The following is a 20,786-nucleotide window of genomic DNA, read 5'->3' as shown; positions in this document are numbered from 1 at the left end:
TAGTGTTTAGTGATGTATGAAGAACAGAGGATTGAACTATTATTCAGTCTGGAGAAATCCTTCACTAAGACACAGTATATTTCACTCACCCGGTTGTGTGTGTATCACTGTTGTTTCTCTCAGGACGCTGTTTAATGTCACACAGAGACACTGAGGAGTTATAATGAACCCTAAATCCAGCATAGACGGGTTCAGTGAATGTGGTGATGAGTGTGTCTAAGTTTGTGAGTGAGTATATGTGTGTGAGTGTGTGCATGTCAGAGACGCTGTAGAAGGACAGAGTGCCGGCCGACACGTCCACATACACTCCTACTCTATAGGATGAAGAGATGACAGGAATATCAGTGTAGTTCTTATTGTGACGGATAATGAATCTGTTATCAAAGCAGATCAGACTCCAGGATTTGTCATTGAATCCAAACACACAGTCATAACTCCCTCCTTTCCTGCTGATTCCTTTATATGTCACTGATATAACAGCAACAGATCCGCTCCATTCAGCCTCCCAGTAACAGCGTCCAGTCAGACTCTCTCCACACAGAACCTGAGGAATACCATCAAATCTCTCTGGATGATCAGGATACGGCTGACGCTCAGACACACACGTCACTGTCCTGTTCTCATCAGACAGAATGAGTTCAGGGTTTGCTGTGTTTGGATCCAGTGTGAGATCACAGGCATCTGAACACAAGAAGAGAAACATTTCACTAATTGACAAGAATCAACAAAAAGTCACTAAATGATTGTGTGTGTAGACCTACATTTGTGTAATCCTGGTTTAATTCTGAAGTATCCACAATGATCCACACTATAAAACACAAACATGATTCATATTCATTTCTAAAGGAAAGACAAGAAATACACACACACACACACACACACACACACACACACACACACACACACACACACAAATGATTTACTTTTAGCTTCTGACCAAGGCTGTATCTCAATACTAGTTTTACTTGATCTTAGTTCTGCGTTCGATACTATAGATCATACAATACTCTTAGATCGACTACAAAATTATACTGGTGTTCAAGGACAAGCATTAAGCTGGTTCAGATCATACCTATCTGACCGACACCATTTTGTCTATTTGAATGGAGAAAAATCGATCATAACTCCAGTAAACTATGGAGTGCCACAGGGATCTGTGTTAGGCCCTCTATTATTCTCAATATATATGCTGCCACTTGGAAATATTATAAGGAAACATGGAATTAGTTTCCATTGTTGTGCTGATGACACTCACATCTATATTTCATCACGGCCGGATGAAAATGCTAAATTATCCAAATTGACAGAGTGTGTTAAAGATATAAAAGATTGGATGACGCGCAATTTTCTTTTATTAAATCCAGACAAGACAGAGGTACTAATCATCGGTTCAAAAAACCGCCCACAAAACCTCTCACAATACAACTTTAACATAGTAGGATGTCCTGTTACTTTATCCTCTTCAGTAAAAGACCTGGGTGTTATACTCGACTGTAACCTGTCTTTTGAAAATCATATTTCATATGTTACAAAAACAGCCTTTTTCCACCTTAGAAACATTGCTAAGCTACGTAATATCCTTTCAGTTTCTGATGCAGAAAAGCTAGTTCATGCATTCATGACCTCGAGACTAGATTACTGTAATGCTTTATTAGCTGGTTGTCCTGCATCCTCAATAAACAAGCTACAGTTAGTCCAAAATGCAGCCGCTAGAGTTCTTACTAGATCAAGAAAATATGATCATATAACACCGATTGTATCATCACTGCATTGGTTACCTATAAAGTTCCATATTATTTACAAGGTATTGCTACTAACTTATAAAGCCCTAAACGGCTTAGCTCCAGTCTATTTAACGGATCTTCTATCGCCCTATAATCCATCGCGCTCTTTAAGATCAATAAATTCGAGGCTTTTGGCCATACCTAGGATATCCAGATCAACCAAAGGAGGGAGAGCATTTTCACATTTGGCTCCGAAACTCTGGAATAGTCTTCCTGACACTGTTCGTTGCTCGGACTCGCTCTCCCAGTTTAAAACTAGATTAAAGACGCATCTTTTCGGCCAGGCATTCATATAATATTTTTAATCTTACAGTTCAAACTACAATCCGGCCTCTGTAGTTCATAAATGCCAGAGGAGAACTGGCCACCGACTGAGCCTGGGTTCTCCCAAGGTTTTTTTTTTTTTTTCTCCATTAGGTCACCTGATGGAGTTTTAGGACACCATTAGGTCACTTGGAGTTTTTCGGTTCCTTGCCACTGTTGCCTTTGGCTTGCTCAGTTGGGGATATTTTGGGGATATTTAATTTTATTTTATCAATCAATAAATTCCACTAGAAACAAACCTTGTTGTATTATTTTAATTTAATACTGTGAAGCTGCTTTGATACAATCTGTATTGTGAAAAGCGCTATACAAATATACTTGACTTGACTTGACACACACACACACACACACACACACACACACACAATCTGTTCTTTGACTAGAGTTGCCACCCGTCCCATAAAACACTAGATCGTCTCGTATATTTACAGGTAAAATGAAGCATCCCGTAATATAGTTTATAGATTACCCATCAGGTAACAGCGGCAGAAAAGTGATCACTCGTTCAGAATGACTGCTTAAAGCCAGATATGAGGTCACTGAGGTCCAGACCTCGCTATTTTTCCAGCTGTATATAATAAATGTGGTGAAATAATTGCATAATATAGTATTAACACTACTTTAGTGCAGCACAGATATTGCACACCACCAAGATCTTCTCATCTGAGCTGTGATTGGTCTGTCACCTCTCGTCAATGTCAGAATATTTGAGATGACCAATCAAATCAAAGTAGGCGGGCTTTATATCCACAGAAACTGCTGAGTGCCAATTCCAGTTAACGGTCATAAAGTGTGAGTTAAAATCTAAACTACCAGTCAAAAGATTTGGATCGGTATGATTTAATGTTTTTAAAATAAGTCTCTTCTGCTCACCAACTCTGCATTTATTTGATTAAAAATACCAACAAAGAAAATGGTGAAATGTTATTCCAGTGTAAATCAGCTGTTTTCTATGTGAATATATAGTGAAGTGTAATTTATTCCTGTGATCAAAGCTGAATTTTCAGCAACATTACTCCAGTCTTCAGTGTCACATGATCCTTCAGAAATCATTCTAATATGATGATTTAATGCTCAAGGGACATTCATGATTATTGGCAATGTTGAAAACATTGAATGTTGAATTCTTTGATGGATATAAAGTTCAAAAGAACAGCATGTCACGGTTCATGAATTCACTGTCTCTCTCTAGTCTAACGTGCTGTTGTGTGTGTGTCTGTGGTCGTGGTCACTGATCATCAGTGATCAGTAGCGCCAGCTGGATTCAATTGTTTGTCCCTTTATATGTTCAGTAACCGGTGTCTCATGTTGTCAGATCGTTGTGGTTTCCCGGTGTGTTTCCCGTGCCTGTTCCTGTGTTCCTTGTGCCGTTTGGATTCTTGTGTCTTCGTCGTGTCTTTCTGGATTACCTGCACTCTTCACGGAATCATCGAGCACTTTCACGAGGGATCACCACTGGACTACAGCACCAGCACCAGTTGCCCACCGAGGTCCCTGCGTCACCATTCCACCAGCGTTTGTGTCCGCCCATCTGTCCCGCTGTGTTGGCGACCATCTGTGTTCTGTGTTCTGACCATTTGTGTGTTTTCAATAAAGAGAGTTGTTGCATATACATCTTGTCTGTCATCCGTTACAGAACGATCTGACCATATTATGGATGTAGCAGGCGCCACGACTTGGGACGAGTTTGCAACTCGAAGCATCGCGAGAATGGACACCCAAGAGGAGAGCATCTCCAACACAGGTCGGGCGGTTCAAGCGCTTGTGACGCAGGTGTCCGAGCTCACCCAACAACTCCAACAGCTAAGAGTTCCCACTGCGCCGCCCACACTGCCCGTTCAGCCCAATCCACCAGAGCCGCCTCAGCAGCGCGAACCGAGACTACCGACACCAGAGGGATATTCAGGTGAACCGGAGTTTTGTAGAGCATTTTTGACCCGATGTTCTATGCACTTTTCATTACAGCCACTGACGTTCAATCAAGAACAGACCAAGGTGGCATTTGTGCTGACGCTGTTGTCCGGCAAAGCGGCTCTCTGGGGAACGGCGGTGTGGGAGAATCAAGACCCATGCTGCGTCTCGTTCCAGGCACTCTCCGAGGAGATGAGAAGGGTCTTCGATCGTTCGGTGGCGGGTAGGGAGGTCCCAAGGACTGTGCCTATACTGCGGGAAGGCGGGCCACTTCATCCACTCGTGCCCGTTAAAAGATCAAGCCCGGTAGTAACTATGAGGCTACTATCGGGTGGGATCTCCACCGAGAAGACCTCAACATCAACCTTCATCGTACACTCTCCTTCCGGTAAGACTAAGGTGGGCAACCCACACACACGACACCAAGGCTTTACTGGATTCGGGGGCAGAAGGTAATTTTATGGACTCAGAACTGGCTCACCATCTTCACCTCCAGGTTTCCCCTCTTCCGTACAAGATTTCTGTCATTCAACATTTCACACACCACTGAACCTATCACTCTCATCACTTCTGGCAACCACAATATCATTCCTCCTCATGGACTCACCTCTCGCACCTGTCGTACTCGGTCATCCCTGGCTTACACTACACAATCCCAGAGTCGATTGGGGTCACAATTCTGTTTCCATGTGGAGTAATACGTGTCATGAGTCATGTCTAGTGTCTGCGTGTTCGTCTGTACCTGTGTCTGTATTCCAGGAAGAGGCGGTGAATTTGTCTAACGTGCCCGGGGAGTACCAGGACCTGAGAGAAGTGTTCAGTAAGTCTCGTGCTGCTTCTCTTCCTCCACATCGTCCCTATGACTGTGCCATAGACTTAGTGCCAGGTGAGTCTCCGCCTAAAGGCAAGTTATATTCACTTTCTGTCCCAGAGAGGGAGGCTATGGAGAAATATATTTCTGATTCTCTAGCATCCAAGTTCATTAGACCTTCCTCATCTCCAGCGGGGGCGGGGTTCTTTTTTGTGGGGAAGAAGGATGGATCTCTGCGGCCGTGCATTGATTACCGAGGGTTGAACAACATCACGGTAAAGAATACTTATCCTTTGCCGCTGATGTCTTCAGCCTTCGAGCGATTACAGGGAGTATCCATCTTCACAAAATTGGATTTACGTAACGCCTATCATTTGGTTCGCATAAGGAAGGGTGATGAATGGAAGACCGCGTTCAATACCCCCAGGGGGCACTTTGAATACTTGGTCATGCCATTCGGGCTGTCCAACTCCCCAGCGGTCTTCCAGGCACTCGTCAATGACGTGCTGAGAGATATGGTTGACCAGTTCATATATGTCTACCTGGATGACATATTGATTTTTTCATCTTCTCTCCAGGAACACGTTCAGCACGTCAGACGAGTGCTTCAGAGGTTGCTAGAGAATGGGCTTTTTGTCAAGGCGGAGAAATGCGTTTTTCATTCACAGTCTGTTCCTTTTCTAGGGTACATCATCTCGTCTGAGGGAGTGCGTATGGATCCTGATAAGGTTAAGGCTGTGATAGATTGGCCAAGTCCAGATTCCCGTAAGGCCCTACAGAGGTTTCTGGGGTTTGCCAATTTCTATCGGCGTTTTATTCGCAATTTCAGCCAACTAGCCGCACCTCTGACTGCCTTGACCTCCCCCAGAACGACGTTCAGGTGGTCTGATACAGCGGAGGCTGTATTAGCCAAACTCAAGAGCCGCTTTGTTTCGGCTCCCATCCTCGTTGCCCCTGATCCATCACGTCAGTTCGTGGTGGAGGTCGACGCGTCAGAGGTGGGGGTAGGAGCAGTTCTTTCCCAACGTTCTTCCACAGACGACAAGATGCATCCTTGCGCGTTTTTTTCTCATCGTTTATCACCTGCCGAACGTAACTATGACATTGGTAACAGAGAATTGTTGGCAGTCAAGTTAGTGCTGGAGGAATGGCGTCACTGGTTAGAAGGGTCAGGGGTACCTTTTATCGTGTGGACCGCTCATAAGAACCTAGAATATATCAGAACTGCCAAAAGACTCAACTCTAGGCAGGCTCGGTGGGCACTTTTTTTCGGACGTTTTGACTTTTTTCTTTCGTACTGCCCGGGTTCCAAGAACATCAAACCCGATTCCTTATCTCGTATTTTTGACCACTCCGAACGCCCGTCTACTCCCGAGTGTATTTTACCCGAGACATTAGTGGTCTCCACTCTCAGATGGGAGGTCGAATCGAAGGTCATAAAGGCCTTAGAAGGGGTAACGCCTCCGCCCGATTTCCCACCGAATCGTTTGTTTGTGCCAGAGGGGTGTCGGTCCGACGTCATTCAGTGGGGTCATTGTTCCAGCATAGCGTGTCATCCAGGAGTAAATCACACCAGTTTTTTGGTGAAGCAACGATTCTGGTGGCCATTAATGGCTCGCGACATCCGCAGTTTTGTTTTGGCTTGCTCGGTTTGTGCCACTGGTAAGACTTCCAATCGACCCCCTGATGGGTTACTCCAACCGCTGTCTGTCCCTTCGAGACCCTGGTCCCACATTGCGCTAGATTTCATTACCGCCCTCCCACCCTCCCAGGGCAAGACGGTAGTTTTGACTGTCGTGGACCGGTTCTCGAAGGCGGCTCATTTTATTCCCTTGCCCAAATTACCCTCAGCCAAGGAGACAGCGGTAACTGTCGTAGATCACGTCTTTCGTTTACATGGCCTCCCGATGGACGTGGTTTCCGACAGGGGACCCCAATTTGTGTCCAAATTTTGGCAAGAATTTTGTAAGTTACTGGGGGCGACTGTCAGTCTCTCTTCGGGGTTTCATCCCCAAAGCAATGGTCAAACGGAGAGAGCCTACCAAGATCTGGAGAGAGTGTTGCGATGTTTGGTTTCCAAGAATCCTTCCTCCTGGAGCCAACAACTTTCTATGGTGGAGTACGCTCACAATTCCCCTCCGCTCACGCCTTCGTCCAGAGGTGTCGCCACACTTGGACTAGAGCCCGTGAGACTCTTCTCCAAGTGGGGGCGCGCACCAAGGCTAAGGCCGATCGCCACCGGTCGAAGCCTCCCGTATACGTCGTTGGTCAAAAAGTGTGGCTTTCAACCAAGAACATTCCTCTCCGCTCCGTTTCTAATAAACTTGCTCCCAAATTCATCGGCCCGTTTCCTGTCACCAAAATCATTAGTCCGGTGGCAGTCCGACTCAAACTTCCTCCTGCGTACAGGAGAATTAATCCCGCCTTTCATGTCATGTGTCAAAGATTAAACCTGTGTTTCATGCATGCATTAATCCACCAGTCCCGGTCCCCCCCCCCGCCGCGTCTCGTAGATGGGGAACCAACGTATTCGGTTAACCGTATTCTGGACTCGAGAAGGAGGGGACGTGGATTTCAGTACCTGGTGGACTGGGAAGGTTACGGTCCAGAGGAGAGAAGTTGGGTTCCTGCTAGAGACATTCTGGATCACTCCCTTATCGATGATTACAATCGGCAGGTAAGTCCGTCTGGGAACGCCAGGAGGCGTTCCTAGGGGAGGGGGTACTGTCACGGTTCATGAATTCACTGTCTCTCTCTAGTCTAACGTGCTGTTGTGTGTGTGTCTGTGGGCGTGGTCACTGATCATCAGTGATCAGTAGCGCCAGCTGGATTCAACTGTTTGTCCCTTTATATGTTCAGTAACCGGTGTCTCATGTTGTCAGATCGTTGTGGTTTCCCGGTGTGTTTCCCGTGCCTGTTCCTGTGTTCCTTGTGCCGTTTTGGATTCTCGTGTCTTCGTCGTGTCTTTCTGGATTACCTGCACTCTTCACGGAATCATCGAGCACTTTCACGAGGGATCACCACTGGACTACAGCACCAGCACCAGTTGCCCACCGAGGTCCCTGCGTCACCATTCCACCAGCGTTTGTGTCCGCCCATCTGTCCCGCTGTGTTGGCGACCATCTGTGTTCTGTGTTCTGACCATTTGTGTGTTTTCAATAAAGAGCGTTGTTGCATATACATCCTGTCTGTCATCCGTTACACAGCATTTATGACATGATTTGGGGCTCAGGTCAGGAAGCAGACAGACTGGCTAAACTGACCATCTGCTAGCTGTCTTACGTCACTGAGGTCAAATAAATCCCATCACATAGAGCCTCTTTCACCTAGATATCATCATATAGAGACTGTGTCTGTTCCCCGAATTAGGACATACAAAAAACTCCTAAACCCATTTAAGGGTGAAATTTTTTATTGATGTTCAACAATAAAAAAAAAAAATAGATATGATACAGATGAACAAATGATAAAGCTTGGGTTGCTGAATATTCGATCCCTTACTTCAAAAGCACTTATTGTTAATGATATGATTACAAACTATAATCTAGATGTGTTGTGTTTGACAGAAACCTGGCTAAAACCAAACGATTACATTACTTTAAATGACTCCACCCTGCAAGATTACTGTTATAAACATGAGCCTCATCTGAAAGGCAAAGGGGGATGTGTTGCTGTAATTTATAGTAATATCTTTAGAATTACTGATAAGTCTAGTTTCAAATATAATTATTTTAAAGTGTTGGTGCTTAATGTAACACTATCTAATGTAAATGATAAATTATGTTTGAGATTTGTGCTGGCTACTGTATACAGGCCACCAGGGCACCACACACACTTTATCAAAGAATTTTCTACTTTCTATCAGAGTTAGTACTGGCTGCAGATAAAGTCCTAATTGTTGGTGATTTTAATATACATGTGGATAACGAAAAAGACGCATTGGGATTGGCATTTAAAGACATTCTGAACTCTATTGGAGTTAGACAACATGTGCCAGGACCTACTCATTGTCAAAAATCACACTTTAGAACTAATATTGTCACATGGAATCAATTGTAACGGTGGTGGCCGCCCTAACTTAAATAAATTATTTTAGAGAAAACCTTCGGGCGCCAGACAGGATTAAACCTGTCAAAAAATTAACTTAACCCAGGATATCAGAAAAGGTAACCACCTGTTACACAACAAATTATAATAATAATCCCAGAAAAAAGGTAATTTCACAAGGGATATTTATTCTTCCATATGTTCAAAATCATAATCACACAGAAAAACGAAATGGACAAAAAAATAAAACAAAATAAGAAATGAAGTTCACACGTTCACACTAGCGGTCTCTGGTCTCCGAGATCCGTGCCGGAAACCGACCGCGTCACGCTAATCCACGTTTGCAGATTCGTGATTCACAAAAATGTCCATAAAAAAAGAAAAAAGAGAAAAAAGCAAACATTGGATAAACATCTCATTAAGTTCGTGGTAAATCACCAACATTAAATCAACAGCAACAATAATTTTAACGGCCAACAACAATTATAAACAAAACACTAAGCACACAGAATGTGCGAATATGAAAGCTATGCGAGTGGGTGCGTGCATGTGTGTAATGGCGGCGCAAAGGGACTGACCAAGTTTGCAGGTTTTGAAAGCACCAATGAGTATCACGGGTCACCAGACGCCAAAATAGGTGGACAAGAAGTTTTTGCCTTGTCTTCAGGACAGCTCACGACAGTCGGTCAGGGAGCGCACCGCTTCAGTCACGCACCAGACATATAACGTTACACATGAAACAGCTGATTGACACGTGGCCGTCTTTCCACCATAAACCATCACTCATACTGGCAAACCTCATGTACAAACAAACGGATGACGCTTCTGATTCAGGTACAACACACTCCCTTTAAATACAACTTCCTTCTGTCGTTAATTGACACACTCCACCCAGAATCACGCTAAAATGAAAGTGAAAGTAAACAATGTTGTGGGACAGATTCTCTTGTTTGCCACACAATGTTGATGCCGTTGAAATTCTGCAGCAGAGCGAAGACATCTCAGATCATCATCTAGTCTCGTGTAAACTTCATTTAGCCAAGGCTGCAAAGCCAACTCCGTGTTACAAGTATGTTAGACCTATCATTTCTGCCACTAAAGATTGCTTTATTAATAATCTTCCTGATCAGTTTCATCATCTCAGCATCCCAGATAGCTTAGAAGAACCCGATATTGTGACAGAAACTTTTAACTCTGTCTTTTCCAACACTTTAGACTCAGTTGCTCCTCTGCGCTTAAAGAAGATTAGAAAAAAAGAAAATAGTCCAACGCCGTGGTACAACGAGCACACTCAGGCCCTTAAGAGAGCAGCCAGAAAAATGGAGCGCAACTGGAAAAAATAAATTAAAAAAACTAGACATTTTTGGAATTTCGTGGAGAGAGAGCACTATTGTATACAGAAAGGCCTTAAAAACTGCTAGATCTGCTTATTTTTCATCACTTTTAGAAGAAACAAACACAACTCTAGGTATTTATTTGGCTAAATTAACAAGAAATATAGCTTCTACTTCTGAAGTTTCCAAAGAGCACAGAAGTAATGACTTTATGAACTTCTTTACTTACAAGATTGATAATATGAGGGACAAAATTATAACTATGTAATCATCTACTACAGTATTGCATCAGGCAGTGCATTGTAGTGTCCCTGAGGAAAAAATTCCATTCATTCTTTGCAATAGGAGAGGAAGAATTTACTAAACTCGTTAAATCATCTAAATCAACAACATGTATGTTAGACCATATACCGACAAATCAATTGAAAGAGATGCTTCCAGAGGTCATAGATCCTCTTCTTAATATCATTAACCCTCTGGGGTCTGGGCTGTTTTTGGGGCCCTTGAGATGTTCTGACATGCCCTGACATTTGTGCTTTTTTCAGTTGCTTATAAACATATTAATGGCAAAGGTGTAAATTCACTCTATAAAGCACAAACAGGGCTACCATAATATGTGAGCCATGTGTATGTACATGTTTTCATTTTTGAGAGAATAATGTTTATGCGTGGTTATTGAAAAAAATAAAAAATAAAAATTCTGAAATAAGGCCACAAAACACATAGTAAATATGTGTCAATAAGACTTTTGACTAATGGATGTCCTCGCCTAGTGTTTTTTCTTCAAAATTATGTGAAAATAGTCTTGCTTTATCGTTCACATAAAACCATACATTGATTTAAATTGATGTAAAACAGGTTTTGCTTGGAAAGCCAATATGCGAGGGGGAGGAGTAGTTTACACCTTAGATTACAGTGTCCCACCCACTTTGCATAATGATGAGCCATTCACTCAGGTGTGAAACTGACTGAGCCACAATACAAGGACAACAGATATATTTAGAAGACTTATATTGACCATTTAAGATTTTGCTTACATCTATCTTGTAAATATGTTTTTGCTATTTTATTAAAAAGGTTACAATTACAACAATAATTACAATTTCAACAATATTTCAAGTGTACTCTTTCTTTGTAAAAAAAAAAATGATTATAGGCCTACATTTTATCTATGTATTCATATTTCAGTCGATTTTTACTCATCTCAGTAGCAATACAGTTTGCTAAAACATCATCATTCATTCACACACGCGATTTAAATTTAACTTCTGGCAAAGATGAAGTTGACGATAGGCTATTGACTCGCGATCTTCGCAGTAGGCTAGTGTTTTGGATGGTTTGTTTAGAACCAGCTTTCTGTAAATATATTTAACATTTTTTAGACATGTGAGGCGAGTAGGCTACGGTCTGGTTCATGATGATCTCCAGTTCAAGCACCTTATGTTGTGGTTGCTAGCCTATATTTACTTTAAATCCAGGAAATTTGTTAATGAAAAAATTATTAAAATTAAGATACAATTGATACAAAACGAAATTCGTTTTAAAGAAAGGATTTGTACTTTCTGTTTTGAGGTCTCTGTGAAAGTTTGAAAGTCTTTTAGTGCTTTTTTTAGAGCGCTCGCGTCCATAATGGAGAACTGTCACGTAATATTGTTTTTTCCTCATAAATGCGAACACGAAAAAATAAAAGACAAAAGACTTTTAAGTAAAACTTACTCCGAAATTGTGTTCTCGGCGGAATTCGCTCTTCAAAATGCTGCCGTTCGTCCTCTGAGGAAAAGGTGCATTCTTCCTCGCTGTCCAGAATCATCTGAAGGGAGTCTTTATTACCGGAGAAGCGTGTCATACTCAAAACGCGATGAACTATCAGTCTGAAGTCTGATGAACAAACTGTGTTTTTATGGCGTTGATCGGGGGGCGTATGCGATGCATACTAGATCAGGTAAACTATTTACATGTGAATCGCGCCGGGGGCGGGGCGGCTGCAGCTCATTTAGAGATAATGAAGGGAGAAGGAAAAACGGTACCTCTCCTTGCTTTCAAAGGGATTACATGAGTTAAAAACATTTGTTTTTTATATAAATTACTTCATTTAAAAGAGGAGATTTCAAGCTTCATAAAGACATATCTCACGTGCCTGTGTGAGAAGTATTCGCTGAGTTATGATTCATTTTCGGACGCGTTTCAGAATGGACTACACGGACAGAGAGAAGGCAGAACTCGCTTCGTGATTATTTTTCTTTATTTGGCAAAAAGCACAACATTTTGTTTTTATTGTGAGTATACACAAAAATAATACACATTTAACAGAATCGATTGATGTATGAAACTTGTTTTATAAAATCAAAGTCAAAAGAGTATTTGGGGTCTCAATTCAACTCATAAGGAAAAAAGCGAGCAGATCACGCCGGCGTGATCTCCGACCTCTGAGGGTTAATTTATCTTTTTCACTAGGATATGTACCGAAAACTTTTAAGCTGGCTATGATTAAACAAATGAGTCACAAATGATTTGGTCTTATCATCTGATCGTGGTTGTATCTCTCTATTAGTGTTACTCGATCTTAGTGCTGCATTTGATACTATCGACCACAACATTCTTTTAAATAGACTCAAAAATTATGTTGGCATTAGTGGTTTAGCATTAGCATGGTTTAAATCATACTTTTCTGACCGTTATCAGTTTGTAGCAGTAAATGAAGAGATGTCTTACCGATCACAAGTTCAGTATGGCGTACCACAAGGCTCAGTACTAGGACCGTTGCTGTTCACTCTGTACATGCTACCCTTGGGAGATATCATTAGGAAGCATGGGATTAGTTTTCACTGTAATGCCGAAGATACCCAGCTCTGTATCTCTTCGTGCCCCAATGAAACTTGCCAATTCAAGAAATTAACAGAATGCATAGCTTATATAAAAATTTGGATGACTAGTAATTTACTATTTCTTAATTTCTCAGATTTTCTAATGATTGGACCAAAAACCTCTGCACGTACTAACCTAGAAAACTGTCTATCAATTGATGGCTGCTCTGTCAAGTCTTTGTCGTCGGTTAGAAACCTGGGTGTGCTCTTTGATACCAATCTTTCATTTTAAAGTCACGAGTCTAGTATCTGTAAAACTGCATTCTTCTATCTTAAAAATATATCTAAATTACGACATATGCTTTCAATGAAAAATGCGGAACAGTTAGTTCATGTGTTCATGACCTCAAGGCTAGATTATTGTAATGCTCTACTGAGTGGTTGCCCTGCACGCTTAATAAACAAACTACAGCTGGTCCAAAACGTTCTGTCAACACTGCATTGGGTCCCTATTAAGCATAGTATACATTTTAAAATATTGCTGATTACTTTCAAAGCACTAAATGGTTTAGCTCTGCAGTACTTGAGTGAACTCTTAATGCATTACAGTCCATTGCGATCTCAAAATTCCGGCCAGTTGATAATACCTAGAATACCAAAATCGACTGCTGGCGGTAGATCCTTTTCCTATTTAGCACCTAAACTCTGGAACAGTCTTCCTAACATTGTCCGGGAAGCAGACACACTCTGTCAGTTTAAATCTAGACTAAAAACATATCTCTTTAACCTATACATTCCTATTATTCAAATCAGTTAAATGATTATTAGGCTGCATAAATTAGGTCAGCCAGAACCGGGAACACTTCCTATAACACCCAATGTACTCGTTACATCATAAGAAAAATGGCATCTACGCGAAAGTTAGTCTTTCTGCTTATTCCGAAGTTTACTGTAATCAGCCGGATCCGGGCCGTATCCAGATCAGATGGAGGACCTGTGCCTAGACACGACCACAACGCATCCCTGAAGTGTCAGCAGAGATTGTGGCTACTAGACTCTCCCCTGTGAAGGCCTCATTGACACGACAGCCACTGGCTCTGATCCTCAACAAAACAGTCTCCATACCGGCATGATGGCTCCGATCTTCAACCAGATGGATCTGGATAATATTCTGATTGTTCCAATCCAATCTAACTTCTGACCTGTAATGCTGCCTGAATCATAATCATACACTGTCATCTGAGGTTTTTTTCCTCAGGATGGATTTCTACAGGATACAGAAATCTCTCGTCTCAGAGGGACATGAGGGAGGGAAGCACAGTCATTCGAAAATACTACCGGGTTTCTACCGATACAAAGCTTAATGCTAATCTGTAAAGTATCCCTTTAAGCTGGACTGTGACGCTATTTTCTTCTGGAAACAAACTTTGTTGCATTATTTTCCTGTTATCTCTGTAAAGCTGCTTTGAAACGATCTGTATTGTAAAAAGCGCTATATAAAATAAATGTGACTTGACCGCCACCTACTGGCAGTTTTAGTTTCTTATTTAGAGTATGATTTCATAAAATAAAAATAAATAAATCATATTTCCATATTATAAAAAAAAAAAACATTAAAGGTATAATTCGTTAAAAAATGAAAATTCAGTCATCATTTACATATTACACAATATATGTGTAATAAATTCTATGCTGAATCAAATATGTCTTTCTGAAGCTACTTTTTGTAATGTATATTTGATGCTTTACACAATGACTTTAAATTATCTTTTGAGGGTAATTTCTCAGCTAGATTTGATGTGCGACTAATTTGCGATTAATTCGTCACATCATGTAATTAATTTGATTAAAAATGTTAACTGCTTGACAGCCCTATTCAATATATTGGTAATGAATACATTCTATGACAATTTATATTTCAAGTTTTGACTGTAAATGTCACATCCACAATGCTGGAATTGCTCTACATCCGAATGAGAGAAACCAACTTGTGGTCAGATCACCTGAGGCAGATCTTAATACCAGGAGTAAACCGGGCCCCTTAGGCCTCGTTTACACTGTCAGTGATGTGACCCAATTCCGATTTTTTGCTCATATGTGACACAGATCTGATGTGTTCTATGACAATGTAAACAGGAAAAAAACGCATGCATTCCGATATTTCGAGATCGGTTTCAGGCCTCGTTCATTTGTGGAAATAAATCAGATATAATTCAAATATGTGCCAATGCGACTATCATGTAAAACAGGCAGATCGGATTTTCTGAGGCATTAGGCTACATATCCGTGGTTTAATGATGACAGAAACCCTGACGCATCTGCAAAGGGACGGATGGCCCGACGAAATGTCATGTCGTCGTAGGAGAGGAATGTGGACACACGTTGACACAACATATCAAAGGTTGGCTTGTTCATCCTAAAATTTCAGAAATTAAAGCCACGATCTCATGAAAGTGTGTATCTATAGCACGAATTGTATTTCTTGTGCCATTTACGCCAAAAATAGTTTTTGAGTGCATATGATATGCAGTTTTCACATGCATATGATATGTACTTTATGGCGTGTAATACACACGCACTCCACACCCTTAATCGTACCCAAGGTGTTTATAGTGCATATCTGCATGCAGAAACTATTTTTGCCGTATAAATGGCAAGAGAAATAAAATTTGTGGTATAGATACACACTTTCATGAGATCATGTTGTATGTTCCCACCAGTCCTGAGATCTTTCTCGCACACAATAACTGAAGCATATGTGCAGGCTGCAATGATGGCCCTTTTCGTCCTCCTCCGCCTCAAAATCATGGCGATAGATGGCGAACTTCTCATAGGCCTCCATATTCTCCGGACTATAAGTCGCTCGGGAGTATAAGTTACATCAGTCAAAAAATGCGTCATGAAGAGGAAAAAAACATATATAAGTCGCATATATTTAGACATTTATTTCACAAAATTAAAGACCAAGAACAGATATTTAATCTGGAAAGGCAAGTTATTCTACTACACAATAGCACACAGAACAACAGGTTGAATAGGTGTCCGGTATGTTAACGTAACACATTAACTAGGGCTGTAACGATATGCGATATGAAACCGAAATCGCGACACACAGATCCAACACATCTATCTATCTATCTATCTATCTATCTATCTACAGTGAGGAAAATAAGTATTTGAACACCCTGCTATTTTGCAAGTTCTCCCACTTAGAAATCATGGAGGGGTCTGAAATTGTCATCGTAGGTGCATGTCCACTGTGAGAGACATAATCTAAAAAAAAAAAATCCAGAAATCACAATGTATGATTTTTTAACTATTTATTTGTATGATACAGCTGCAAATAAGTATTTGAACACCTGAGAAAATCAATGTTAATAGTTGGTACAGTAGCCTTTGTTTGCAATTACAGAGGTCAAACGTTTCCTGTAGTTTTTCACCAGGTTTGCACACACTGCAGGAGGGATTTTGGCCCACTCCTCCACACAGATCTTCTCTAGATCAGTCAGGTTTCTGGGCTGTCGCTGAGAAACACGGAGTTTGAGCTCCCTCCAAAGATTTACATTTACATTACATTTATGCATTTGGCAGACGCTTTTATCCAAAGCGACTTACATTGTATTCAAGGTACACATTTTACATTTTTGTCAGTTCTTGCTTTCCCTGGGAATCGAACCCATGACCTTGGCGTTGCTAGCGCCAATGCTCTACTGTTTGAGCTACAGGAAAGCCAAAGATTCTCTATTGGGTTTAGGTCTGGAGACTGGCTAGGCCACGCCAGAACCTGGATATGCTTCTTACAGAGCCACTCCTTGGTTATCCTGGCTGTGTGCTTCGGGTCATTGTCATGTTGGAAGACCCAGCCTCGACCCATCTTCAATGCTCTAACTGAGGGAAGGAGGTTGTTCCCCAAAATCTCGCAATACATGGCCCCGGTCATCCTCTCCTTAATACAGTGCAGTCGCCCTGTCCCATGTGCAGAAAAACACCCCCAAAGCATGATGCTACCACCCCCATGCTTCACAGTAGGGATGGTGTTCTTGGGATGGTACTGATCATTCTTCTTCCTCCAAACACGTTTAGTGGAATTATGACCAAAAAGTTCTATTTTGGTCTCATCTGACCACATGACTTTCTCCCATGACTCCTCTGGATCATCCAAATGGTCATTGGCAAACTTAAGACGGGCCTTGACATGTGCTGGTTTAACCCTCTGAGGTCTGAGCTGTTTTCTGGGCCCTGGAGGTGTTCTGACATGCTCTGACATTTCTGGTTATTTCTGTTACTTGTGACATTTTCATGGCTAAAGTCTAATTACACTGTATTCAGCACAAACTCTGCTACAATAATGTATCAGCAGCATGTATGTAAAAGTTTGTAGTTTTGAGATAATGACATTTATGCGTGGTTTGTGAAAATACAAAAAAAAATTCTCACTGAAATAAGGCCATGAAGTCCATACTGATTATTTCTTCACAAGACTTTTGAAAATTGTATGACGTAGCCTAGAATATTTGCTGCAAAACTATGTGAAAATCACCCTGACAGCTCATTCAGATAAGACAATATATTGATTTAAAAATTTTACGACGTGTTTTGTGTGAAAAAGCTTTATGCGGGAGCTCATTAATATGTAAGCTCTTCACACCTGAGAAAGACAAAGAACCTCCCCTAACGGCCCTATTAGGAGCTATCAGGGCCTATCATTCTGAGCAACCTTGCACAATACTGTAAATGAGGAGATTTAAAAAAGAATGGCTTTTAAATTGTTTGGATTTATTTACAACACAACATAATCCAAAGATACACAACAAATGCCAAAAAAGCACTTCAAAGACAGAGACCTTTGTGCCATTCCTAAAAACATTGTACATACCTTTCATTTCCAAGATTTTCACTTTACCGTGTTCACGTACAGAGACTCATGTGAATGTTGAAGTCCTCAGTGGCATCTGGGCCCTGAAAAAAAAAAAAGTGAACATACTGATATCAAGAGAAAGGCCTGCACAATTTTGGAAATAAATATTAGATTTTTCTGGTTAAAATTGCTTTTTAAAATTCACAGAATACACACACACACAAATGTTTCCAACAATATATAATATAATGAACAGCAGGTTTGTTGTGCCTTGTAGGCATAAGGTATATGCGCAGTGCCGGATAAAATAATAATAACAATAAATAACCTATAGCAGTATAAATCTTCCAAAAGATTTCAGTAACAACTAAGCTAGAGAAAAATATATAGATTATCATGTTACTTCAAATGTTTCCATCCGTTATGATGATATGAAATGAGATAATAATATAAACATGAAGCCGTTTGGTGCTTTTTGCTTTCATCCAAAATATGATACAGTACATTCAAACACGATCACGCAGCAAAATATTAAACATTCAAACGCGATCGCGCTCAAATATAAAACATTATGGTTACCATATACATCTACGTTTGAGCAGATATCCACAAACACAGTAACAGTAAACACGGGTCTAAATATTATAATATTCCCCATATATCTAGCAACAGTTCAACTGCAACGTGACATTTATGCAACAATAACAAACTAATATGTAAGAATTTCTTACCTTACATCTTTCTTGTCTTCAAATCGCGTTCTTCTTCTTCTGAGGTAGCCTAAATCCAATGTAAGCTCAGGCACGTCTTTCAAACTCGACGAAAAGTGAAGTGAAGTGTTTTGTTGTTGAGGTAATGAGCGAGTCCGCGTTCCATGTGGAGATTTGCATGTGAATATCTTTTGCGCGAGTGGGCGTGGCCAAATAAACTGTAATGAGCAAGCGTTTGAGAAGCTGGACATCTTGTTGGTTTTATACAAATTACTTAAACAGAGAATATTTGTTTTTGTTTTGAATCCGATCATTTAAAAGTACACACTTAAATGTTTATAAAGATATATGGCTCATAAATGTGTGACAAGTATTCGCTGAGTTTTGTTTCAGTTTATAGACGTGCTCAAGAAAAAAAAGTTCACCGCGACGGAGAGGCAGAACGCACACCCTGTTTATTTTCTTTATTTTACAAAAGCACAAGGTTTTGATTTGATTGTAAGTGGACACATACAAAAGGAGAAATATCACAGATTCTTTTTTTATATTTCTTTTTTCTGTATGACCATAAATGACGGAGTAATTTAAGTTTATAGTGCTACAATGTGGAGAAAATCCAGCAAAACGCGCCTGCGCGTTTGTCGACCTCAGAGGGTTAAGCAGGGGAACCTTCCATGCCATGCATGATTTCAAACCATGACGTCTTAGTGTATTACCAACAATAACCTTGGAAACGGTGGTCCCAGCTCTTTTCAGGTCAGCTCCTCCCGTGTAGTTCTGGGCTGATTTCTCACCTTTCTTAGGATCAATGAGACCCCACGAGGTGAGATCTTGCATGGAGCCCCAGTCCGAGGGAGATTGACAGTCATGTTTAGCTTCTTCCATTTTCTAATGATTGCTCCAACAGTGGACCTTTTTTCACCAAGCTGCTTGGCAATTTCCCCGTAGCCCTTTCCAGCCTTGTGGAGGTGTACAATTTTGTCTCTAGTGTCTTTGGACAGCTCTTTGGTCTTGGCCATGTTAGTAGTTGGATTCTTACTGATTGTATGGGGTGGACAGGTGTCTTTATGCAGCTAACGACCTCAAACAGGTGCATCAAATTTAAGATAATAAATGGAGTGGAGGTGGACATTTTAAAGGCAGACTAACAGGTCTTTGATGGTCAGAATTCTAGCTGATAGACAGGTGTTCAAATACTTATTTGCAGCTGTATCATACAAATAAATAGTTTAAAAATCTTATATTGTGAATTATGGATTTTTTTTTTTAGATTATGTCTCTCACAGTGGACATGCACCTACGATGACAATTTCAGACCCCTCCATGATTTCCAAGTGGGAGAACTTGCAAAATAGCAGGGTGTTCAAATACTTATTTTCCTCACTGTATCTATCTATCTATCTATCTATCTATCTATCTATCTATCTATCTTTCTTTCTAACTAACTTATCTATCTTTCGTTCTAACTAACCTATCTATCTATCTATCTATCTATCTTTCTTTCTAAATAATCTATCTTTCTAACTAACTTATCTATCTTTCTAACTAACTTATCTATCTTTCTAACTAACTTACTTATCTATCTTTCTTTCTAACTAACTTATCTATATTTTTCTTTCTAACTAATCTATCTATCTTTATAACTAACTTTTCTTTCTTTCTTTCTTTCTTTCTTTCTTTCTTTCTTTAAAGGGCACCTATTATGACTCTTTTCACAAGATTTAAAATAAGTCTCTGATGCCCCCAGAGTATGTATGTGAAGTTTTAGCTCAAAATACCCAACAGATCATTTTTTACAGCATGTTTAAATTGTAATTTTTTGGGGCTCAGAAAAACGCGCTGTTTTAGTGTGTGCCCTTTAAATGCAAATTAACTGCTGCTGCACGGCACAGGGGGCGGAGCCTCACGAGCTCGCGCTCAGAGTCAGGACAATCTCATCTGATAATATCAGAACAGAAACTCTCAGTTGCGGTGTTCATTTCGACTCGGAGTCGGACAATAATGCCCACAGAGCCAGAGAATATATGCTGTATGGACATAGAACAGGTATAGTTTAGTTTAATTATGGTTATAACATATTTGTCATCTGTTTTTATCCACTAATACAAGCCTGCTGTAGCAAAACCCATCCGAATGATGACCAAAATATACTGACGAGTTCAGTGAAGTTTATTGTACATCACACAAAAGATGAGCGTTTGTT

At 40.7% G+C, this 20,786-nt stretch overlaps 1 protein-coding gene across 1 annotated transcript in view; it reads right to left on the bottom strand.

Annotated features, from left to right (window-relative positions):
• The window catches only part of LOC307154414 (uncharacterized protein), an 82,590-nt gene that overhangs the window by 26,330 nt on the left and 35,474 nt on the right, over positions 1-20,786 (bottom strand). Inside the window, exons 7-8 of the mRNA XM_079864332.1 lie at positions 762-808; positions 90-681 (exon numbers count right to left, since the gene is read on the bottom strand). Of these exons, the coding sequence (XP_079720458.1) occupies positions 90-681; positions 762-808 (639 nt within the window). The remainder of the gene's footprint in view (positions 1-89; positions 682-761; positions 809-20,786) is intronic.

Source organism: Squalius cephalus (genome assembly GCF_949319135.1).
Source record: "Squalius cephalus genome assembly, chromosome: 2".
NCBI classification, from domain to species: Eukaryota; Metazoa; Chordata; class Actinopteri; order Cypriniformes; family Leuciscidae; genus Squalius; species Squalius cephalus.
This window is presented reverse-complemented; position numbering and strand designations above follow the sequence as displayed.